Source organism: Lissotriton vulgaris, chromosome 7 (genome assembly GCF_964263255.1).
Source record: "Lissotriton vulgaris chromosome 7, aLisVul1.2, whole genome shotgun sequence".
Lineage (NCBI taxonomy): Eukaryota > Metazoa > Chordata > Amphibia > Caudata > Salamandridae > Lissotriton > Lissotriton vulgaris.
The window spans coordinates 1,559,107,333-1,559,133,813 of NC_141695.1; the positions used below are offsets into that span (position 1 = coordinate 1,559,107,333).

At 41.4% G+C, this 26,481-nt stretch overlaps 1 protein-coding gene across 3 annotated transcripts in view; it reads left to right on the plus strand.

Annotated features, from left to right (window-relative positions):
- NFATC2 (nuclear factor of activated T cells 2) overlaps positions 1–26,481 on the plus strand; it is a 348,132-nt gene that overhangs the window by 143,024 nt on the left and 178,627 nt on the right. For all 3 annotated transcript variants that reach the window (XM_086932454.1, XM_086932452.1, XM_086932453.1), the window contains exon 4: positions 23,994–24,196. In XM_086932454.1, coding sequence (XP_086788580.1) covers positions 23,994–24,196 — 203 coding nt within the window. The remainder of the gene's footprint in view (positions 1–23,993; positions 24,197–26,481) is intronic.

Below are 26,481 nucleotides of genomic sequence, written 5' to 3' on the forward strand. Positions count from 1 at the left end.
TAGTACTCACAATGTGCTCCATTAGATGTGGCTGTCTTCCTGTCCTCAATTTTAATGTTACCTTAATACATTTGTAATTGTGCATACAGTTGTGGACTCTGCATAGTGATACCACACACATACTCGCAAACTCACACAGGTATGTAACAAAAACATGTGGACAGACGCCAAGATATCCCTTTCACTTGAAAATAGTATGAAAAAGTAGCATGTTAACATTCAGTGCTTATGCAATGTGATCTCTTGCAGAATATAAAAGTAAAGATAACTAACAGGAACACACATTCATTATTGAATGTTATCTAGGATCCAAAGGCTGAAGATTAATAACCATTTGTGTACATATATGATCTTAACATCATAACACAGAGTGAGAATGCAGGACTGGCGACTTTGGAACTGGGGAACCAGGTTTGAGTCCAGGAGGTGGATCAATATTCTGTGGCTCAAGGCAATTTGCTCAGGCCCAGATTTAGAAACATTTTACATCAGGGTTTCGTTTTTTTTTTCAGGCCTGGAACAAAATATTTTTTGACATTTACAAACCAAAACAAATTGGTATTTGCATTGGTTTGGAAGAAAAAGAGATGAAAATCAGCACAAAGCGCTGCTTTGGATTACTCTGCGTCAAGTGGGCAATCTGTGGATTGTACATGGGCATTCCCATACTACCAGCCAGGGTTTTGGATGCAAAACCTTATCTACTAAAAATAGTAGACAGAGTTTTGTGTCAAAAATTAACACCACTTGAAGGAGAAATGTTTTCATTTCTCATGTCTTCTCCGACTTTGCATGTGTGTTGCACCTTGAATCATACATACAAAGTTAGAAAACATTTTAAAAGTTGTCTAGGCACAGTACTTTATACTGGAAGGGAACCCTGCAAGTACAAAACTATGCTAGACTCATGTACACACCCTTGCACAATGGCGCAAAGGTGTGTGCATTGTGCTCAGCAGCCTTATTGGTCACCGGTGCTAGGAAGAGGAGAGGTGAGTCATATCTCTGACAAAATGGTGCTCTCCTGCTCTCTCCCTGTCATGCAATGGAGCTCAGCAACTTTGGGTGCTGCACTGTGTTGCATGATACTTTTTGTAAATCTGGGCCTCAATTTCCCCCTGTCAAAATGTTTTTATTCTGACATTGGGTAATAAAATCTGGTGCTTGTGTAAAGCACCGAACAAAGGGTATGTTAGATAAAAACTACAAAAACTGTCCTGTTGGTGATCAGCATTGGTCATACATTTTGACAGATTCCATTTTAAAATGCATACAACAAAAAACCTTGCATTTACTAATAATGTTGTACGCTGGAAAAGCAAACACCTTTTTGTTTTTCTCCTTTATGTGGATTGTAATGTAATTTATGTGTCAGTCCTTTTAATTATGAGTTTTTGGGGCAGACTTTATCATTTTCATGTGAAAACAGTATATTTTATCACTAGCAGATGTAAGGTTCTATTTTAGATATGCAACAGGTTATAACACTTGAGTATGCTCTGTACCTCTAAGTCAAATATAAAAGTGCTCTATTTGCTAGGACATTAAGCGTTTGTATACCGTATAGTCATAGTGTTATAATATTTAGTTGCAGCCAATTATTGACTTATGTTTGCCACTTACAAATGTACATGATGAGAATAGAAGCATGACTTTGCTAGGCAGAATGTGAAAATGCCAGTTCTACAGTAGGTAACCCCTGTTTGGCTATTGCAGCCAGCAGAGTCCTGTACCCCAAAAAGTCATAACCTCGAACAACCAGAATTTCAAGATGATTGTCGGTGATTGGTGGGTTGGTGGGCCCTCAAACATTTCTAAGATTTGAATACCCAGGTTTCAAGAATTTTTGTTTTTATAATCATGTTGTGGAGGAATCACTTCCACATGGCAAAGTGCCTGTTTCTTGGAAGCCCTAATGGGAAGGTAGGCCCCTACAGTGCTATACATAAAGCCAAGAAAAGAATGACGGCATGCATTCAGGCCAAAGTCAATGAGAACAAGCAATACCCTGTTGCTCGTCATTTCAAACAGGAGTATGATAAAAATTTGAATCTCCTTCAATTTGGTGTTCTTGTCAGAATACCGATTACACAGAGAGGAGGCAACAGGATTCTGCAATTCATGCAATTCATGAGATTGGATTCCGGATTTATCATTGACTATGGCACTTTTCATCCAGTCGGTCTTTGCCTGGATGAGGAGTTATCAGTACGTTTGGGTTGATAGACCTGCCAGGGTGAATGCAGGCTGGTTTGTACCTGCAGTTACAGTATAAATAGATCATATAGAAGCTGTTGTCAGTGTTGTTTTAGATTTTTGAACTTGCTATTTTTTATAATACATTAAGGGACTGATTCCGATCTCGTTCGGAAAGCAAACCGAACAACTCATGTCCAGAATGCTTTCTGTACAACTCGTTTCAGGGTCGTCCGACCGAACAAGTACAATGCATTTGAATGCATCCGGATATGATTTTTTGGACTCCCATTGACTGCAATGGAAGCCTGTGTACGGACACGTACACAGGCTCCCATTGACAAAAGGGGTGGTTGGGGGTCATCGTGCACCCTTTGACTGGCACCCCTTGGTGCCTGCCACACTGTGCATGGTCTGAAACGGGGGACCCATGGGTACCCCCAAGGGCACAAGTTGGAGGGCCCTGGGTGAAAGGGGCCTCCTACAGGCTCCCAAAGACCAATTCCGGCAGCCTTTTCAAACCGGGCAAAAGGAATCGGAAAGGCTGTTGTACTTGCTCGCTTATAAAACCTACTCCATAAAGCTGTACGATTCGGCTTCGGAGGACTCTATCTCTCTGTATGCCTTCCGGAAATGGTTCGTCAGCACTAAGGATTTCCAGGCATCGTACTTGGTCGTTCGGAATTGGGAACGAGTCAGTCGGAAAGAAGGGCTCTGGATCGGCTTAGGTAAAACCAAATCTGATTCGGTGCCCTTCAGACGAAATTGGAATTGGGCCCTATGTGTGATAAGATGACCACTGTTTCTGGATCCCTTACCTGAGATACATTAAATTCAAATATGTTTCTAAAGGTTTTTAACAGTAGATTTTGTTTTAGATTTTTTTCATAGGTATGCACACAATGTGGATGCCATATGGCCTCCCATGCTGCCCCTGGGACCACCACCACCCTGGGGCTTCTTGAATTTTATAAAGGGAGGGTCCTCTCGGACCCCCCAGCCCCAGTGACCACCATCTCCCCAGACCTTTTCTTAAAATAATGGGGGGCGTGTAGACCCCCCTCCCCACAGCTTGGGGGGCCACCACCTCCCCGGGCCAATTGACAAAAAAAGGTGCCCGCATGGCCCCCCCCCCCCCCTGGAGCCAATAATGGCCCTGTGGACCGCACTTTGTGGGACTTACTGGAGGTAACAGGAGGAGTTGTAGGCCCGCAATGATTTCTTTGGAGCCCAACTACCTCTCCTAGCACCTTCAATAAGTTCCAAACTGCTGGATTGCTGAGAAGCCTTTGTGGGTCCACCCCCTTTCTCTACCACTTTGTAAACAACCTCTTCGCATACTACTAATTGGGGGATAAAGTCCCCTTGGCTGCTGACTGTCCTTGGGGGCCAAAAACTCTGCCTGTTGCCTCCAGTAATTCCCACACTGCAGGATTGCTAAGAGATCTGCAGAGGCGATGCCCCATTTCTCCATCACTCTGCAAATGCACCTCCTGGTGCTCTACTGGTTGGGGAATGAAGTCCTTTTGGATGCTGGGGGACCTTGGGAGTCAGGAAGTCCTGGAGAAGTGTGGCTCAATGGTTAGAGGGGCAGACCCTGATGCAGAGGTCTAGCCCGGGACCAGGGTTCAATTCCCCGCCTCGGCGGGTCTTGGGCTCAAAATTCCACGGACCTGATAATTCTCGCCTCTTTGCCTATTCCAATCATGGAGTCCCACTCTGCAACTCTGGGCAATAGCTTGTTTAATCTCCACAACAGCCCCCACAACGCTAAGGATGCCTGGCCTCCACCTTGGGGGTGCCCAGGAATGGACGCCTCACAGGGAAAGCCAGGATGGGTTCCACAGCGGTATTCATACAAGCGCCTTGAGACCCTTGCAGGTGAGTAGTGCGCTATACAAGTATCAATTTACTATATGTCATACGCAGCCAGATTCCTGAGAGTTGGTCAGAGGCCCGCCCCATTTCTCCACCACTTTGCAAACATGATTACTGCTTAAAGAAACATAGAAATTCACTAAAAAACAAAGGGTACCTAGATGTTATAGTTAGGAATTAGAATTTTAAGAAAACCTTAGAAATTCACCGGAAAAAATAAAGGTTACAGGGTTGTTAAACTTATGCTCAGGTTTCACTTGTACAAAACCAGTGAAATTCAGCAGTTATAGCTATGACATCACATATTCCATCACTCATGACATGGTCAGTGACATCAAGAGCGATGTTGATTAAAACGTGCTGCGATCTGTTGTGAAGGAATAAGGAAAACCATTTTAGGACAGTACCAGGGAGATTCATCCTGTGTTCTATGAGATGCAAAAGGGTTTTGTGATTGACCGTGTCGAACGCAGCTGACAGGTCAATTAAGATTTGTAAGCAAGAGTATTCTGGTCGAGTGAGTGTAGGACATCATCATCGATGTGGCTCAATGCAGTTTTGGTGCTTTGGCCAGGCATGAAACCAAATTAGCATTGGTCGAGGAGTTGGAAATGTTTGATGGGACTTCTAAGCTGTAGGTGCACACATGTGGCGCCGCGGCCAGGGCGACTGACGTTGGAATCTGGGGATCACGGTTCGATCCCCAGCACTGGCGTCAGATTAGCCCAGCACCATGTGACTCTGGGCAATAGCTTGCTTACTCTTCTCGACAGCCCCCAGCGCCTAGAGACCCTTACGGGTGATTGTTCGCGCATTACAAATGTGGATTATTATTATTATTTTACCAAGAGTTTGTCTAGAGTGGGTATGTTAGAGTTATTGGAGTCTGACAAGTCTCAGTTGTTTTTTTTAGGATTGGGGTAACCTGGTCACCTTTTAGGCAGTCAGGTATGGAGCCTTCGGTGAGTGAGGCATTGAAACTCCTAGTCCATAAGGGGAGTAGAAGGTGAGTGAACTCATTGAGGAGTTTGGAAGAAAAGGGGTCATTGAAGTGGTTGGATTACTTTCAGAGAGTACAGAAGTTTAGAGTTGTCATTTTCGCCAAAGGTTTTGAACATGACCAGGTGGCATTGTTGTGGGATCTGTGAGGAGGGTATCTCATGCATACGTCCATGTCAGATGGTATAGGGGTGTAGGCAGGAGGTTAGCGATGTACGAACTTCAAGGCGATCTGAATATCAGTGGTGATTAACCTCGTTTTCTCTGCAAAGAATGCGGCACAGTTAGGAGGGGATTTGCATTCTGAGGATGATGCATTGATTTTCATGCTCAATTGGTTTTTGACAATTTCAAATAGTTATTGGGCCGATTAGTTGCTGTATAGAGTTGATTTTGAAAAAATGTTGCTTAAGAGTTTCTGATGTGCCTATTTTAGGCATTCCGTCTTTGTCGTAGCAGTTTGAGGTTCAATAGAGAGGGAGTATGTCATCACGGTCTTCCAGCAAGTCTGAAGCATTATACTTCCTCATTAAGGTTATGGTTGAACCGGGGGTTGGATCTTTTGACCGGGGCTCTCTTTAATTTTTTGGGGGCAATAGTGTCCATGTTTTTTGCCATGGAGTTGAAGTAGTGATCAGAGTGGTCCTGAGTGTCAAAGATGGTGGGAGGAGGGAGCAAATTGCATTTACCAACAGTTAGCATCAGTAGTTGGGTTGATGTTACATGTGTCTCTGGCCCAGTGTTTGGCCTTCCTGGGTTGGCCCCTAGAGAAAGATGCCTTTACAGGTATAGGGATATTTTTTCATGTGCAGCTATATGAGGCGCTCTGTGATGAGCAAGTATGCAAGCTGTCCTGGCTTCCTAATGTCCTGTTCCTGCTATTAAACAGTAGACTAGTGGACATTAAAGAACATTTACACCTGGATCTGAGTGACGAATATCAGCAAATAGGTTAATAACCTGCTTTCGAGGAAAGCAGAAATTGTGTTAGAGAATATTGCGTCATGACACATTTCCAACAAGCACAGTGACATGACCTCAATGCAGGACAGTATGTGAATGAGGGCCTACAACAACTCCAAAAATAAGACTGTATGGCCACTGCCGAAGACAATACAAACCATATAATATAGTCTATCACTCCCTCTGCAGCTGCACACATACCCTAAAACTCCTGGGGGCTGTGCACCTTGAGCTCAGGACCCTAATACCCACAAAGAATATCACCAATAGGATGATCTTATAGAGAATGCACGACCTACACATGTGTATTTAAGAACATTGAGGGATATTTTGCTGTATTATGAAACTTTTCCTGTCATAGGTAATAGGTGTAATATATAGTTTATACACATATAACCTAGAAGGATACTCATGACTATAACAACTGGGGACTTCATCCTCTGGTATCTTGGGGCCCCCATACATTGACTCCCAAACTGGGCCAAAGTACCCTTTTTAGCACTTAACTCTCCGAGTAGTCCAAGGCATAATCAGGTGAGATACTGCAGCTAAAGACTCAGAACTTAGCAACTCAACAAATAACACATAACAAATTGCTGTCCTATCAGTGCTTTCACTTTCAGAAAGAATATGCATTTTATTATACAAAACGAAATATAGTGCACAAGAAACAAACGCACGTAGATGGTTGGAAATCTCTTCTAGGGTCATAACCAGTCCACTCGTTGCTGTTCCCCCAGCCAGGTGTGGATGCTCCAGTCATTGGCCCTTCAAAAAGAGTCTAGGGAGGCCAAGAATCATAATCCTGAAGTGTTCTCCGCATGGGGGTGCTCATCAGCCAGAAGGTTGATTCTCTTTTTTGTAGTTCCTTCTCACTCTGGGCCAGATGTAGGTATCCAAATACCGGTCGGTAACGGCCAAAAAATACAGATTTTTGGCCGTTACCGACCGGTATTTGGATACTGAGATGTAGGGCCACCTAAAATACAGATTCGGTAATTTTATCGAATCAGTAATTTTACCGATTCTGTAAAATTACTGAATTAGTAAAATTACTGAATCTGTATTTTTAGATGTAGGTAGCACTGTAATCAGTGCTACAAGGCTTTAAGAATTTGTTATTTACCGGTAAATAATAAAAAGCCTTGAAAAAGCATTTCTTTTTGCTTTTCAAATATTGCCGTGTTGCAGACATACATGCCCTTAGGGCATGTATGTCTGCAACATGTGCACCCATACACGATTGAGGGGTGCAACAGGGTGTCAAAGTGACACCCTGCCACCCTTCAATGTTTCCCCCAATTACCAAATCGGTATTTATCGGAATGAATGGCAATTACCGAATCTGTAAATACCGTTTCGGTAATTACCGATTCTTACCGATTCGGTAATTTCAAAAGAGAAATTACCTACATCCCATTTTCCTACTCCTAAATACCGAATCGGTATGATTCGGTATTTAAGAGTAGGTAAATCAAGATTACCTACATCTGGCCCCAAGTCTCTACCCCAGTGTAGAGGTTTAAAAAGAGAGGTAGAGTTTATTAGTATCTGGGTGTCCTCACCCAATCTAGCTATTCCACATCACCTCTCCACGACTGACTGACATTTGCTTGGAGCAGCCCACAGACTGGCACACCTCCTGCACTCAATCTAAAGATTTTTAAAGATAGCAGAATTAAGTGAAGGTCTCCAAGACATTTCTTGTACCTTTTCCCTGCACCAACTGACTCTGCAAAACTGGTTTCGTCTTTCTAAGACTTCAAAGATAACCCCTGGTGCCAGATTTATGCCTGTTCTCACTTTGTCTTTGTAAGCCGGGTTTGGTCACTTAGTGGACTAATGCGTCCACTGTAGAGGCCTGTGTTTGACCTCAAAGCCCAGCGGGTCCACACAGCCTTTCATCCTTCTGAGGTTGATAAAGTCAGTACCATTGAGTTGAGTAACAATAAACATCTGTTATTCAGCTCCAAGATAACATTTGCAATGACTGTGCACTTTACAAATACACATGTTATGTCATGGTTATGTAGCAGGAGATGCCCAATATAATAGGTGAGTGTCAATTAATCACAATATGCATATTCTTCCTTTGTCCCTTACTTTACCAAAAAAAGCCTATTGTCTCCCAAACTCACCATTGTCCAGGGGAAACCTTAGATTGGCAGCAAGCCAACAGAGCCATTAATTTGGTCCAGCAAAGGTAGTTCAAAACATCAGTGCCAATAGGAATGGTTCAAGGAAATATCATAAATGCCAAAGTACATCAAGGAGCACGTAAATGGCCAAATTAATTTTGTATATGTGACCGGGTCCATTGTAAACAAAGAATAGTCACATCATTCACTTTTCTATAGTGAGTGAACTCCAACTTATATTTTTAACCAGTTTTGACACAAAGAAGCATCACATTTAAGCGTGACCGACTTACATTCTGATCAAAAAGAAAAACATTTTTTTCCTTCCCAATTAAATATTAGGATCGGTCCAGGCCATAACCAATTTGTTCTGGGTTCCATCTGTCGTAGTGCTACTTGTGCACAGACTACAATCTTCTTCGCTCAGCCTGCAAACGTCTGCACACATGTGTGCACACATGTTTAGCTGTAGGCTGCACAGGACCTTATTCCCTAGTTGTGCAGAAGGCCATATATTGAAAAGCGGGCCCTGGTAGTTACCACTCAAAACCATTCTACAGAAGAGCGCAGGGAGTGGGAATCCTATTCACAGCACTGAACATTTCTGGGGTGATTTTATGGGTCAGAATCCACCTTTTCACATTAACCAGTTGGGAATCCTCAGCTAATTATCAAAGAAATATGATAATTAGAAATCCATAGTGTGGTGTTAGATCTATTTATACCTAGATTTATTGAGGGTCACGATTTAATGAACTTAGTGGCAAATCTGTGTGTATGGTAAAGCATATCTGTGTACAGTTTCAGGTGTTTGCACAATAACACAATTTGTGTGCCCAGTTACAAGCATAGTACAAGAAAAGGTTGTTTGGCAAGGCACGTTTTTGCTTTATTGTGTGCCTTCATGTATCTCTTGCACTTTAAATATGTTAGTGAACAGGAACATAATTTTTTGCACATTCATAACGAATGCATAACAATTATTCAGGGATAGAGATATTTGTGCCATCACAGAAATCGGTGTACAGTAAAACAAAGGTATTGTCAGTGAAATAAATATGTGAACGAGATCAGGCAAGGTTCTTTGAATATAGGCCACGACCAATTAATATACCTGGCGCACTGGGAGGTACGTAAGTCTGTGGTCAATAGTGAAGAAACGATAGAGAGCTCTTATTCACTGGGGCACATAGACATGTGACAGGGGGTTGCCCTGACAACATTTCCCTCAACCCCCTCTACATCAGGTCAGGCGGAAGCGACGTCAAGTTCAGAGAGAATATGAATCGATCAGAAAGTGTTCACAGAGTGAAGGCAGACCAATGGCAATCTTCGAAAGCTAAACACAACGAAGAAAGCATAGGTCAAACTTCAGGAAATAAATATGTTAAAAACATGGCAGAGAAAAAGAGGAACCATTTCTAGTATATGTGTGGGCGCTAGAAACCCCATTTAACAAAACCATATGTGTATATAAGTAAACACCCCATTCAAATTGTGTTAGTCCTTTTTTATGAAAATTGTGAAGTTGATGTTTTAACTGTTAGAGCATTCCATTGAGGATGTTAACAGATGTTAATTGCACACATACCAGTTATGGCACTGAGCAAAAGGGTATGGTGAATAATGTGTGGGAAGCACAACTCATAGCCATTAATCCCCAATTCTGTGAGGGGAAGATGGCTATTACCCAAGGTTGTGTTGGTGAAAATGAAGTCATAGAAAAAAGGTGAAGGACCATTTTGTTAAGGGAAACAACACTTATAACACAACTTTTACAATGCACTACCTTTACAACAAAACTTTTACAATGCAACATCCATTACAACGCATGCCATTACAACGCAACCATTACAACGCATGTCACTACAACGCATGGTATGCGTTGTAATGGTATGCGTTGTAAATGTAGTATGCGTTTTAGTGGAATGCGTTGTACAGGTAGTTTCAAAGAATTTGTTGTAATGGCATGCGTTGTAATGGAATGCGTTTGTAATGGATGTTGCGGTGTAAAAAATGCGTTGTAAAGGTATGCATTGTAAAAGTATGCGTTGTAACGACATACATCATTTTGTTAATACCATACATTGATGATATTATAACATGCCTACTGTCAGGCGCTCGGATTAAGTAATCTCTTTCTACGGTTTTAATGTAAAAAATGTGTTTCACAATTGCTTATTGGCTCAAAAAGTAAATAAAGCATAAAGAAATGTACATTGTACAACACTCTGTCTTTCTTGAGGTGCACGAGTCAAATATGGCGCAGTTTCCTCAGGCCCTACTCTGCGACACCTGTAATCAGCTGTCCAGAGCAACACAATGTTAACTTAAACTGTGTGCATGTGCCTACTGTACTCACTGAATAACGTGACTGACAAGCAGTGTGTGGTAACATCATAATGAGTACCTTGGTATGAGCAGAGGAGCAGCTGTGACGTCTGTCTGTGTGTCACAGTCTGATTGGCTGAAGAAACATTAATACATCAGAAGTCTCAGTAACGCGAGAAGACGTTTTTTTACTGTCAGTTAACCCTCCCTCATTTCTGGCCCAATCACTGACCAGCACAGCCTGAAAAAATCCTACTATACTTACATTTAAAGGCTTTGGTGGTCTCATCTAATTCAGAATTTGAGTTTCCCAAATTCCTTCCCATGCCATTCTTTGAAAAGGATATTAACAATGATTGACTCTATCTGTTGAATTTTGCAAACATTGCCCTTGTGCTAGGTGGAGAAGGGGTGACTGTAGGGGAGGGCAGGATGCCATCCTTCTAGAATCTAGACCGACTCCTGGATCAGTTCTACCCTCCACAAATACCGAAATTATACGACTTCCCTGACAAAAGCCTATTTTCCATCGAATAACTTGCGAGTTAATTTGTGTTCTACAGCTTTGTAACAAGTGCTTAATTTGATCAGGTGGTTTCAGGTGCTGGAAAATGACATTCATTGTATGCGACTAGGACATCCGAATTTGACGCTGTGTAAAGGGAGAAAAAAGGCAGGAAGGGGAGCAGGAAGGGGGAAGATAGCGGTAGGGAAGCAGTGACAAAGGGAGAATTAGGGATATTAATATCTCCAGAGAGTGAGATAAAGAGGCTATAACTGGAGGGTGAGGGAGCAACGAGATATGAGGTTAAATCAAGACCAGGCAGCCTCGGTATTCAGCAGCCCCAGCATCTGGAGGCACTGTCTTGTACCTTCCCATATTCTCTGTGATGTAGTTTAGCTAAATGAATTAATTAAAGCATGAAGTGTAAACACAACTTTGCACATATTCTGGCGTGAAGAATTCACAAATGTTCTCTTGTACAGTTGTAATTCAAAACGGGTCAAGATTTCCCCAAACACGCACACCACCACCCTTTTCGTGCAATGGACCCGTTGTCATGGGAACTTTCCATTGCACGAGTGGTCCCCTGTTCAAAAATAGTGACATTTAAATACTGTGGCCAATAAAGTTGCTTTCGAGCCTTCATATCGTGACGCGCTTCATAATCATTTGCATGTGTCTAGGTTTAGTAAAGCAGTCTTGTATTTCAAATATCCATAGTTACTCAGTGCGGCGTGCAAGGAGTGATTTCTTTAAGCATGTGTTAGACTTTACACTTTCCCAAAGTTCTGCATGAACCAGTTGGACGCTCATCAAAAAGGGTTTCCAGACTCGAGGCGGCATTTATGGATTTAATAAAGTAATATTTTTCTGGCAGGTCTTGATAAGCACTTATTTATGTAGTTGGTGGTAAAAAATAGAATATCACTTTATAAGTGTCTTTATCCTATTGCTTTCTAGTTTCCCAGTACCAGCAGCATGCTACGTGGCACTTCGCCGGAGACACATGGGAAGTGAACCTATTGGAAGCTCAGCTTTTGTTTGAATTACATGAGTCATCGCTGTATTATTGGCCATGTCCCTACAGCCAGCGTTTTATGGCTTTCTCTCTAAACATAGAGCTTTTAATAGAGACCATATTATGCAAATTGCGTGGCCTGAACAGGCAGCAAACATAATAGTTCGCCAACTTTTGTGCAGCTTTTGCAATTTAAAATTTAAAAGAAGTCAGTAGGGTCCCTGTCTGTGTTATCTAATGTACTGACCAAGGCTTTGCCGTACAATAGGCACAGTCCTTATGGTTGCAGCCTGCATTACTATTAAGTAAGGCGTAAAATGCCCCCACCGCCGAGATGGTGCATAGTTGGTCTCCTCTGGTCAGGAACACAAAGAGATGTCCAGTTACCATCATGGTCAGTGCACTGCTTCTTGTACTCCATCCAAATTCCAAAGTCAGGCAAGGTGGTAATTGACGTACGGCCAGGAAGGCCTGCTGGGGATATAGAGTGTGCATCAGAATAAGGAGCCTTAATCTGCCCTTTGAGGGGTGGTCGTCAAGCACTCCCATAAATGTGTAAAAATCCAGAAGACTCGCCTTCACAGAAGGTTGGACGACACCACGCCCTGTCAATGTGCGGTTTGCTCTAGCCATTCAGACTATGGTCCATACATACATACAATAAGGTATGTCTGGATCATAGTCTAGGGTCTGAAATCTACAGTGGAACACTGTGGTCTAACCTGGAATTGTGACACTTCGGTACTATCAACGGCAAATCAGCACATGTTGTGTGACAACCAATACTTTGCTAGGTGTCATCAGTATTAGTATGAATTGATCTCATATAGAAATGCATCAAGAGAGGTTGCATATTTTTTTCTGGAAATTTAAGCCAAATAGGTGATCCTTACTCAGCCTGGGCAAAGCACTACGCTACGCTCGCATAGTTTGCGAAGCTTGCACTACTTTGCACTACGCGAATTGCACGTACCACAGTGCAAACACGCGTAGCGCAGCAGTCATTTTTTACTTGCTCGCGGTCCTCAACGTCAAGTTGGCGACCGCGAGCAAGCAAAATGACATCCCGGCGAGACTTTTTCCTCGTTCGCGATCAGCAACATCAAGTTGCTGATCGTGAGCGTGGAAAATAAACCTCCCGGCGAGCTTCTCAACGCGGGGAGGTATGTGGTTGCGTATGCTCGCGACCGCTCACGATGAGAAACTACCAGTCCGTGTTGAGACAGCTGCTGCTCGAGTAAAAATCTACTCGAACGGCAGTAAAAGACAGCTTGTACTGTGCAAGATGCCGTTTTCAATGATTGCACAGTGCGGACTAGATATCCGGGACTGTGCGATCATCGCGAACAGCGCACTATGCAGTTTGGGTAGTGCTACACGTAGCTTGCGTAGTGCTAAGTGCACTTCGCTTAGCTACGCGTAGCGCTACTTCGCAAACTACGCCCTGGGTTAATCCTTACATTGAGCAAGATTATGTGAATCTGAAACACAGTTATTGTAAACGTTATCTAGAATTGGCCTATTTGACAGAAACAGTGAATGTAAGCACTTAATTTTTATTGTAAACACTGAGTGTGTTCATTGTATAGTGAAAGTACTTAGACAAGATGTTATCCAGAGAAAATTCAATGTGGTGTATTTCTGAGATATTCTGACCAAGTAATCATTGTTATGATGTACTTGTGCGGTCCTCTATTAACTAAATACATAGGGCATCATTTACAAGGAATTAACGCAGAACAGTGCCACAAGCCATTTGGCTGCGCCACGCTGTGTTAACTCGGAAGCACTGGGATGCATCATATCTACAACTATATGATGGATCCCCTTACTCTACCCTGCGCTGGTGCACAATTTGCTGCTATGGACCGACGCAGGCACCCTTGCGGCATAGTACAAGGGTGCCTGCGTTGAGGGAATGATTGTTTATGTGCAGGAACGTCCCCCTTCCCGCACATAAACAATCTGAAATGGCGTTTTGAAACTTCTATTTGTTCTTCTTAATGTACCACACATAGAAGTTGAAAAATGTCATTTCAGATTGTTTATGTGCAGGAAGAGACCCCTTCCTGCACATAAACAGTCACAAGAGGGGATTTCCTCATTCTATGTGTGCTACAGAATGCAGCACGCATAGAAAGAGGGAAAAAACGAAGAGAAATAAAAGCATTTCTCCTCATTGCACCTCCCTACGCCTCCCATGGGAGGTGCAGCATTCTGAAGCATTTCCAGGTTTACAATTTCTCATAAATCTGAAAATATTTCAGAAGTCATGGGTGTTGCCTGGGAGCATCCATACCAACACCCATGGCACGCTCCTTTAACGCAAAGTGTTGCGTGTAAAGGGGCCATATTTACAAGGACACGAAAAGCCTCGCTGGGTGGCTATACGTCTCCTTGAAATATGGTGCAGCAGGTTGTGCCACCGGTGCATCACAAAAAGTGACATACTGGTGGCACAGGGGGCTTGTAAATAAGCCCCATAGTCTAAATTCAGTTAATATTCAAAGTAGGTTGATGATCAAATGAACTAGAATCTGTCTGTACACATTTATTGAGAATTGATATTGATGGTGCAGCGGAGGTGACTGCTACAACAACTTCTCAATAAATATGAATTCTGTTTTTAAGTATGATGCTGTTTCTGGCGTCCATATGACACCCATGACATCATAGAGCCACACAGACATGTAGGCATTGTGCTATGCCTAGTGTCAGATATGTCCGTACATTCAGATCATTAATATTTACCTGCACATACTCCAAAATTTGAATTACAAACACCTCACCAAGGTCACCATGTATTAGGAAGTAAGTATACATTTATTGTTCTTACTTTCCTTGATGATATAATTTGTAGTTATTATAATGGAGTCATAATAAGTGCAGGGCGTTATTAAACCTTTAATATTGTAGCTGTTCATCCTAGGGCCTGCAGTGGTAATGCTTTCCACACCTTGCTGTGTCTGTAAATGAAAGGTCCCTGTACTTAAGCATGGTTTGGTTTGTTCTTTAGGACTTCTTCAGGCTGCTGCCTGTTGACTTGCGTATAACACTAACCTAAAATGGAACTCTAGTATAATCAGAATAAGAAACTAATCTGCCATCTCTATTCGTTCTCCAACCTCATAGAAATTATATTCACCCATGATTTTGAGATCACTTACGCTGGTCAAGGAGTAAAGAAGCGGATGTGGAGACATTCTAAGCATGTTGAGCCTATTGTATTCAAATTGTGGCATGTTTCTTATATGTGTGTTAACAGTGAGAATAATACAGAAAAAATATTAAGCAACATCACTCCACCTTGAAGCAAACCCACTGATTCCCCTCCTTACACAACGTAAAAGCAGAATGCTCTAGTGTCTAGTTTTGATTAAGAACTTTTATCAGCATTTAAAAAAAAACAATCTCTCACATGACTTTCTATTTGCCATTGGTAGTCACAGAATGCTTGGTATATGCATGTCAGTCAGATTGTATGGGAGAAAAAGTGAAGATGTCACACACCAGAGTCGAAGAACTCGCTCGTGTGTTTCAGGAGACTCTCCAAGGACAGGGAAGTTAGGAGCAGGCCCAGACGCAAGAAATAAAAGGTGCAAACTCACCCATAAACTCCTTCAGCTGGTGTGAGCCAAAACACCTTTTCTCCAGCGCACCATAGTCAATGCCAATTATTCCTATGGGTCTGACTTGTGAATGGGTCTCATGTGAACTAAGTGACCGTAAACCCCTCTGCCATAACAGAGCCAGAGTGACGTCATCATCATCTCATCCAAACGTTAGGTAAAGCGAATACTGCTGGACAAATGTGCACATCTGCTGTCTAGCCAGTGGGCTAAATTTAGGACTCAAATCTGCAGTTAAGGGAGAACGTGCTTTATATTAAGATACACCCCAGCGCTTTGGTGTTACTGACAAGACACGATTTTGTGCAAGTAGCCAATTAATTATGGGTTTGAATTGAAACATAAAGATGCCACACAACTCTGTTGGTGGCATTTTTCTATTTACCTACTTGTAGAAACCCCACTTGGTTGGCTCTGTGTCAAAATCCAGCCGGGCAACTTTCTCACATCCGTGATCTTGACAAGGAGGTGGGCGGATTATTTGTGATATTGATGGACATGTATGGAATGCGTTTGCTTCATATATGTCAATTTTAATTTGCCTCTTTTTAAAGTGTTCTAGTGCTAATGATTGTTTCTGTGTTAATAAATCCTTGGTCACGAAAGCAATAATTAAATGAAGTGCCTGGGTTGTGATTGGGATTTCAGCTGTGGTGGTCCTCAAGCCAGGAGAGAGGATCTCTGAGTGAAATCTTGAGTGCTGAGCAGAAGGAGGCTGCCCATAGTTCGCTGGGGAGGTGTTCCTGAGGAAACATTGATGTAGATAGAAATATCTACTATGTGATGAGCAGTGGGGTGCATTAGGAATGGCCAGGAGATAGTGTTTACCTAAGAGCAAAATCTATAAGTGACGTTTGTTGGATATCACCCACACATTGACGCATCAGTTCTGCGCGCTTCATCTCTTCTAGCAGTTCAGTCTGACTCCCGATCAATACTCGAGGTGAATTGTGTTATTATCAACATACTCATTGGTAAAATTTGCATTTTGCTGTTTTCCATTTGCACAGATATCACAGAATGGGTTGACGTTATTTGTGTATTTCTTGCTATGGTTACTAAAGGTACAATTAAGTCCAGTGCATCTCAGCATTAATGAGGTATGCAGATCTAAAAGAAAATAAGTTCAGATGTATGTAACTTAGCACGAGTAATGGCAAACTAGACAAGTGGTAAATATTAGACTACATTTATCAAAGGCTACTAAACAAACATGCCCTTTCCTTCTCTGAGTGTCATTACTGTACATTTGGCTGGAAATATGATTGCAACACCCCATAACTTTACATCACACAGCAATAGAAAAATAGTAGGAGGTGGTTTAGTCTAAAGCTTTCCTAATCCTTTGTATAAGAAGTAATGGCAATTTGATCAATTAAAAATGCTTCCAGAGAAAATTGGATATTTACTACAAATGATACATTCCCAGGTGTCTGCGTTGACAACATATGCAAATTAAATATTTGCGGATCGGACAGTAGTGGCTGTAAAATACATGCATTTGGTTAGATTATTGTAAATCATACACATCTGAGTATCTTCTGTGACAAGAACAATTCGCTATATTCCCACCCCTACCGCTAACAATCACTTTAGTTACTGAGTCTGAAACCTAAATAGCAGGTTTCAATCCTTCCTTCGCCATCTGTCCAAATGCTGCATGATCGTGCTCATTCTGTGCTCATCATATTGGGAGGTCAGTGCATGGTTCCCATCTAAATACTAACCAGGCCCAACTCTGCCTAACTTCTGAGATCAGATGAGATTTAGGGTAGTATGGTCCTAGACCATGCTTATATCCAGTACAGAGGTGCTCCATGAAAGCTCTTTAAATTTCTCAGTACGTGGGATATCAAAGTAGGGTGCAGAATGGCGGTGGCACCAGGAGAGAGACTGTATGCAGTGCTACTCACACTAGCGTGACTGACTAACTGAATCTCACTGCACCACCAGCTGCTCAGCCCACATCTAAGACACACTACCATCTTTGTGAGGTTGTTCCATGATTGTGGCATAACAAGCTAAGACACCCCCGTCCAAGCTAGAGCGCTGAAAGACGTCAAGTGTACTAAGGCAATAGTAGACTGTCAGTGTCACATTCATGTATGTGTCTCTTAGTAAAAGCAGCAGATGAACTGCAGCAGAGGGTGGTCCCAGCGCTCCCTGTAAAGTATCTGCAAAGATGCTCATGAGCAGGAGGGACTGTAGGTGGCAGTGTATGTTGGACCCTAGTAGACTCAGCTGTCAAGGAAGCCTCAAGTGAATGTTCCAATGATAACAAATACGATTTTAAAATTCCATAACACCCAATTCAGTACACAAAATACATCCCAGAAGACAAACAAGCAGTGTACGTAGTAGTATGAGGCACGTTTATTTGAGGAGGTAGATTCATGACTATAGAAAAACAGTATTTCAACTTCTATATTGAATGAAAGGCAAATGGAAACTGTGACATTGTGAGTGTCTAACCTGAAAATACTTATTTCTCTATTGATTTTCAAAGGCCGGAAATAGTGAACCTTGAGTGCTACTTTATGTGACCCAACAGTGTTGCACACACACCTTTGCTACCCTTATCCTATGGTGGATGTGAAGACATCTGAAAACCAATAATGACAATGCCATGGATGTAACAAGTCTTGCGGATAAAATAAGTAGTATGTTTATTCATTGCACAGACTTTGTTAGCTTATGGGCAATCCAGTTGTCTTTTGGAGGTGAGTTCATCAAATGCACTGATGCTCTTCCAGAAAAAGCGAGAGCTGCCTTGTTGGTTGTACCCGCCAATGCACTTAGATTCTTTACAGCTCATTCACTTAAAGTGGGTTGTCGTCTCCCCACTTTCTTATGTGTCACACCGAGACCCTGACATGTGTCCTCAGTTACTCAGGATTTTAGCTGTTACTTGAGGGATTAAGGAGTGATATCATCTGCCATAATGACCTTAGAAACTAACTTTTAAGGTCCAAGATCTGCTATCTAGCGGCCCTTGTGGTTATATACAGCTGTAGGATTGCCCTGTAACTCTTACTTGCAATGATGTAAGAAACACTTCCAATAATTCTCCTTTTCCTTTCATTGATGGGTGGTTCACATCGATCACTAAAAAATGGTTTGGTCCAGCCAGATGATGCATTATAAGATACACTTTGGCTGTACTCCTACCCTCCTGATTCACTTGGGACTTAAACTTAAGCATCTCCCCTTCCCTAAGGTAACTTTAGGTGCACACTTGCCATCCTTTCAGGGGAGCAACACTAGGATGTTGTCCCCTCTATGTTGCCCTGAATGTGATGGTCTCAGCTGCATTCCTGTGCATTGATTGTCAACATGTTGCAAGGTCTACATTCAAAGTTAGAACTCTCCATTGCACCTGTCATATTTAGTGCTGAAACCCTTTTTTTGCAACCCAAATTATGAATGGTTGCCTATTATATGCGGTTTTTACCTAACATTCATTGAGCAGGACTTGATTGTTATGTGAATATGTTTTATGGAATTTTGATTTTTGTTTTGATTCTATCATAATACTTATTTTTAGGTCTGGTCTTAACCAAGACATTTTAATTTGTCAAAGTTCTATATTATGTACTTATATGGGCTGTCCGTCAGTTCTCTTCAGCCATTGGTCTGTTGTGTCATTTTTCTTCCACTTACTCCAGCATACAACATGGACAGTGGGTAAGCCCACTTCAGCCATTGGCTAATTTTACTGTGAGGGACACCATCCTTCCCTTTCTCAAGTAGAACCTCAGTTTTTGAAGTAGTACCTATCAGTACCAGAGACTACTAAGAATATGTTTGCTTTCTGATACCCCTAAGAATATGTTCGTTTTTAGACAAACTTTTTTTTATATTAGTGAGGACCTGGCAGTCCAACCAAAAAGAAAGTTTTAAAAAAATGGCAAAAAAATCAAGCATTCTTGTTTAGGGCATGGACATTATAATAATAAACAGGCTTGAACTACAGAAACAAACAAATGTTTTGGGATAAAGGAATTGTGGCTGGACTGTGTAGCCACAATGAGACACCCATCAAGTCATGCTCTTGAATGTAGAAATGGGAGCATGAGCAGACTCTGTATGGCACATGACCATACACTTAGTGAGAGCACATATACTAGCATCCAGGCTAAATGTCTTGCAGAATTGCATTTGATCTAAAAAAAAAAAATAGGTTGGGTTGAGATCAATACTGCCACCTGCAAATCTCCATATGATCTCATTCTCAAAGCACTTTGAGGCCACAACTGGATGGTTAGCAGCACTTTACAACACCCTCTAAATAAATAAATAAATAAGTAAAACAAAGACCACATTTGAGCATAAGTTCACGGCGGGACACGGCTACGATGCTGACTTTAATTCAATGCCTCCTTTCTGAGAAATTGACCCTAGTTAAATGACTTTACATGTATACTTTAATTGCATGAATACTCGCTACTTTTGACATGCTTTAAAGAATAAATAGACACTTTTCATGAACATAGTTGTTAATTAACAGCAAATCCTGTTTTATGTCCGTGTGTTACTGGCAGTCAATATCCAATACTCAGCCTCATCCTCTATGCAGATAATGCATGTAAATTGATCATAAAGTGGCATTGCTTCTCTCTAACTATGCCTAATGTACTAATTTTTTTATTAAGTCTGAGGTATTTCTTACTCACGAGTTTCCACATGGTTGCGAGCAAATAACAGTGTGTACAGTGTTAGTTCACCAAGGTCTGCATACAATAAAACACTGCACCAGAATAAAGAAAACACTAGGGGCTAGATGTAGGTAAGCTACATTTACCGAATCTAAAATACCGAATTTTACCAATTCGGTATTTTAAAATCGGTAAATGCTATGTAGGTAATTACTCGGTAAGTATTACCGAATCGGTAGAATTCGGTATTTACCGAATCGTTAAATACTGATTTGGTAATTCCCATTCATTCCTATGGGCCTGTAAGCCCATAGGAAATAATAGGAATTACCGAATCGGTATTTACCGATTCGGTAAAAGGGGGGAAAAACTCAAGGGTGGCAGGGTGTCACTTTGACACCCTGTTGCACCCCTGAATTGTGCATGGGTGCACATGTGGCACACATACATGCCCTAAGGGCATGTATGTCTGCCACAAGAAACTGTTATTAAATGCAAAAAATTGCTTTTTTAGGGTTTTCGTAATTTACCACTAACCTGTAGTTGGTGGTAAAAAACGAATCCATACAGGTGAAAAGCACTTGCTTGAGTGCTTCCTACATTTCAGATTCGGTAATTAACCAAATCGGTATTTAAGAATTTGGTAATTTACCGAATTCTTAAATACCGATTCGGTAAATTACCGAATCTGAAATGTAGCCACCTACATCCCAAATGCCTAATACCGGTCGGTAACGGCCGAAATTCGGCAATTTCAGCCGTTACCGACCGGTATTAGGGTTCCTACATCTGCCCCTAGGTTTTCCTATATAACCCTCACCCACCAGGGTTACTGCTTGGCATAATTCATCATGGGTCCATTTCATTCCACTGTGGAATGGGACATGCTGTGGCCTACGTGTTATTTTGGCACACTTATAGGTGTATATTAAATGATGTAAAAATGATGAAAAAAAATAGGAGTGGGAGGATCTTATATGGAAAGTGAGATTAAAAATACCTGCCTAGTAGATAAAGTGCTATATATTCAGGCCTCTAGTCGGTATGGATATAAAGGGGGAAGGTAGAAAGTATAGATAATGATGTGCCTGCCTTTCTAGAAGGTCAACATGTTTCAACCCATACCCCAAGATTTTTATTCAGGACCAAGTGCCTAATTCTCTGATACCACTCCTGTTGTACTATTTTAGCTACACACACTCTGCAGGTTAAGGATATAAAAATGTATATACAGCACCCAGGTAACATGTAGTACGCAGCGCGCCCGTTCCACAGCGGAAAGGGGTGGACCCGATTATGAAGCATGCCACAAAGGGGTAACCCTGGTGGGTGAGGGTTTTATAACAAAAAAAATTGTTTTCTTTATTCATTTGGAGGGTTAGTCCATACTAACAGTTGGGCTCTTTTTGATTTTGATACATTTAGTAGGAGGACGAGCCCTTTTAATTCAGTCTCCTCTTTCTCCCCTTTTTGTTTGAAAGGTAAAATAAAACACTTCAAAAGAACACCAGGACATACCTGGATGCAGCTGAGCTTCAGTGTTTTTTTTGTCTAATATTTTTTCTTAATTTTATTTTAGGATAATATGCACAGTTATAATTAACAGTCATCAAAATATACTAAGCAGACAAAAATTATTTTAATTAGAACATTATATAAGTTATCGTAAGCATATTTAATGTCATCTTTCTACAAGTTGTATAATGGATGCATACACAGGACACATTATTATACAATGTTAATATAATCTATTTATTTAGAGAGTGATCTCAGCTTACTTAGTGGGAGAGTTTGTACTCGGCACACAGGTAATGCATAAAAGTACACAGGTCAGTACAATTAGGGAACTATATACAGCGAGGGGTTTCTTATGCTGGTTACTGTAGATTTCTTAGAAATCAACATACATTCCATCTTTACGACAGACTGCTAATCCTTAATGGCGGTATTAAAAGGATTTGTTAAATGCATCACTTTTCAAGCCTGTCTAAAATTCGAGGGGGTGCACAGCAAGTCTGATCTATAAGACAATGACGCTCAGCAGTATGGGGACATAGATTGACAGATTTTAAAATGGTGTCATTGAGTCAACATCACTTTGTAAACAGCAAAGAATAATTTAACCCTTTCCTTGCTGCCGTCGGCCATTGGCCGACGGCAGCACTACCTCCCCAGTGCTGCCGTCGGCCAATGGCCGACGAGGCCCCACACCGCGGCGGAATTACCGCTGCGGTTAACGGGTTATAGAGGATGGCGCCTTGTATGGGTGACACAAGCTTTATCAGTCAGGAAATTATGTGTTTTTCTTTGCATTAAACCCTGAAAGCATCATGAATACAAAATAAAAAGGATGTATAAGATGCTATGAAAAGGCGCCAATGTGCAGTTTGGAAGGCTAAGGAAAACTGCGTTACCACCATTCAGTTGCAAGAGTATGAGGGCTTAAACAGCAGTTTTGAAGTTGCTTTCTTGAAGAAATGTTTTCACTTTCTTTGGAAGAGAGAGCTTTTACCTGGCCATCTCTGTGGTTTTTGACAATGTGTTCCTTGAGGATGAGACTGGTGTTTGGGGGAATTCAAGTGACATGGTATATTGTGAAAATTGAGGCTCAGAGCCATCAATTTTCATGTCATTGGTAGTTGTTCTTGGCATAATAACAGAATTATGTATTGATTGGGATGAGCTTCAGTTAGGTGCTGGGCATCCAGGTTTACACCATGAACAGACAGTGTTTCAAGCCTTGAATGTCTGAAGCAAAGGAAGCATTCAAGTTGAGTTGAATGTCATCTGCATGTTATTACAGGTGCTATATTGTTCTTTTTTAGGAACCTTTAACCTACTTCTAGGGATTCAAGCACCTTTTACTGTTTCATATGTTCGATTCCACTAGATGTGTAACAATATAAATGCAAGTACATTGCAAGGACGAAATAAGGACCTCATTAACATCTGGGTGTCAGTGGAGCAACTCCAAAAATCAGATTGCTCCAATCCTGCCAAACGCATATCTACCCCTCTCTATTTAGAGACAGAGGCAGTGCCAGGTTTCTGATGGTACAGCGTCAGATGGTCCCACTAGCAGAATCCATTGACCTGTGGTTTGTCTGCTAAAGGACCAATATATGTCAGAACATCCATCCTACATACATTTTTACTTGCCATCAAGGAAAGCATGGTGCTCAAGAACATGAGAAGGTACCCCCATGCACAAGATGAGATGCATGAGAAGGTACCTCCAGCGTGTTGTGGATACTATTTATTTTCAGTAACAATTGCCACATTGGGAGCTATTTAAATGAATACAAAAACTTTGCCGAATTAAAGGAACAGGTATCCTTGCCCACCTGTCAGATGTCTCTATATATGGCAAGCATCCTTACAGCAGGAGCATGAAAGCTATAGCCTGCATTGACCTTGATGATTTATGGACCACTCACCAAACTCTAAATGAGGCCTTAAGTTCCCCTCTCATTTATGCATTGTATTAATTAATACAACCATTGACACACATGCATCAGTAGCTTTCCTATACATGTGTTAAGTTGAATTTCATTTAGCATAGCCACATTTAGGGTTCATTTTGTTGCATGTTTCAACATTGTGTGACTCTCAATCCTGATTTAAGATGGGTATTACAAGCTTTCTATGACTAATTGCATGGCAATTTGTTTGTGGTTTCAGCTCCACGGATATATGGATAACAAGCCGCTGGGTCTTCAGATCTTCATTGGCACAGCAGATGAGCGGATTCTAAAGCCTCATGCATTCTATCAGGTCCATCGCATTACTGGGAAAACCGTTACCACCACCAGCTATGAGAAAATCGTTGGCAATACCAAAGTTTTGGAAATCCCATTGGAGCCCAAAAATAAAATGAAAGCAAAGTAAGTATTAAATTATAAAAAAAATATGATTTAAATCCTATATATTTACCTCTATGATAATGAAAGAACATTAGCTAATGGAGATGATCTCAAACATTATTGACCATGGTTACTTCAAGACATCTATCAGCACGACCACCATTCAGTACCTAATTGGATGCATCAACCCATGATGGGACAATGATACTATAATTCACTCCATTACCCAGCCTCAGTAGTGTACAGTCCCTGCTGTTGCGGGGAACATCTTGACGTGAAAGTCTTTTAGATACTCTAGGTACCACCCACTTCACTATAAGTCTACATTAAGTTACATGACAACTGAGAAGTGAGTCTCTACCTACCTCAGCCACTACTATATAGACACCTTCTCACAAAGCATGTGGATGCCATATACCAGCTTATACCCAATACTGTCAGTCAGTCAGTCAAAACACTTTTATTCGATTATTTAAAATCATAAAAAGACACAGGTACAAACAATTCATATCAGATCTACAGTAAACAATACACATAACAACTATAAATACTGAATACGACATTTTGGCCATCAATTTCTGAGTGAATGATCGAGGAATACATTACTGAACAACTAAATGAATGAACGACCAATCAAATGACTGTATGGGAAAATTAACGAATGAGTAAATGGATGCATATACTGTATATAGTATACTACATGTTCGCAATCATCCCAGAATACTGTTCTTGTAAAACGTTATGTCTGCTGAGGTCTACAAATGAAATTGTTTCCCTTGTTTACAAGAGGAAACATAGATTGAGGTAAGATTGCTCTATCAGGGTTGGTGAGGAGTGACCAAAGGAACCGGATAGGTTTTAGTGATGGGGAGCAGAGCTTTTCTGACAAACCAAAAGCTTCAGTAACAAGTGGCAGGCATTCTGCTGCAAAGGTAGTTGATGTGTAAGGCCACAGATAATGCAGGGCGCAGAATGATGGTTTGTAGACAATACTGTTTGGTACTAAACGTTGGTGAATTCATTAGTGAACCTCTGATCATGGAATTGCTTTGACTGCAGCTGCACTTGTAAATTAGCACTTTTTTGACCAGTTCATACCGGCCTGTGGGAAATGTCCAAGTAGGGAATGTTAGAAGCTAGAACTCAAATTAATCAAAGAGCCCACTACAATACCCCAGTTATATCTATCCAGCAAAGGAAGGACTGGTTTAAAGTGCCTCATGTGTCAAATGCAATTGTTGTCATAAGTGACGAAGATGCAGCTGAGCTCGGATCAGGGACATAAGAACACATCATCCCAGCAAAAGGATGATCACATCTGACATGTTGACTTTCTGCTGAATCCAGTAGGAACATGTCAAACCTCTGATATACCGCTTCTAAACAGAACTCTATGGGCCATATGTATGAAGGTACCGATTTGCGATTCTGAAATAGCGATTTTTAAGAAATCGCTATTTCAGAATCGCAAATTGTTATGTATGTACAAATTCGCTTTTTTTAAAAAAATTCTAAGTATTCCTTAATGGCGATTAGCAAATTGCGAATCGCAATTAAGGAATACTTTCCCATTCTTTTCTATGGGTTAGGAGGCCCATAGGAATGAATGGGAAGGTATTCTCAATTTTGCGATTCGCAATTTGAAAATCGCAAATTGAGAATAATTTGAAGGGTGCGGGGGTGTCCAAAGGACACCCTGTTGCACCCCTGAAATATGCATGGGTCCACATGTGGAGCACATGCATGCCCTAGGGGCATGTATGTCACGCACATACATGCCCCTGGGGCATTGCACTTTGAAAAATGCTAAAATGTGCATTTTTCAAGGAAATCGCAAGTAATTTGCGATTCCTTAAGGGCATTTTGCAAATTTTTTGGTCTTCGTACATTGCATTTAAGGAATCGCAAAATTTGCGATTCCTTAAATGCAATTGCAGAATAAGGAATCGCAAATTTCGCGATTCCTTATTTTGAACAAGATTTTACTTCATACATATCATTTTGCTGATTCGCATTTGCAAAGGCCGGAATTTGCAGAATTTCGGCCTTTGCGAATGCGAATTTGCTTCATACATATGGCCCTATGTCTGAGAAACCAGGTGTTGAGGGGGAAACTCGAAGTCAGAACTGTGTATCTATGTTTCTGACTTCTGGCAAATTCCCCTAGCAGACAGACAGCTGTCCCTGGCAATTTTGATCCACCTTTTTCTGTGGATATCATCAGGAAACTCTCTTTCACAGTTTATAGGGCTGGTGATTAACAGGTAGGACTTCCCAATGTCAGCCTGAGACTGTACCAGAAAACC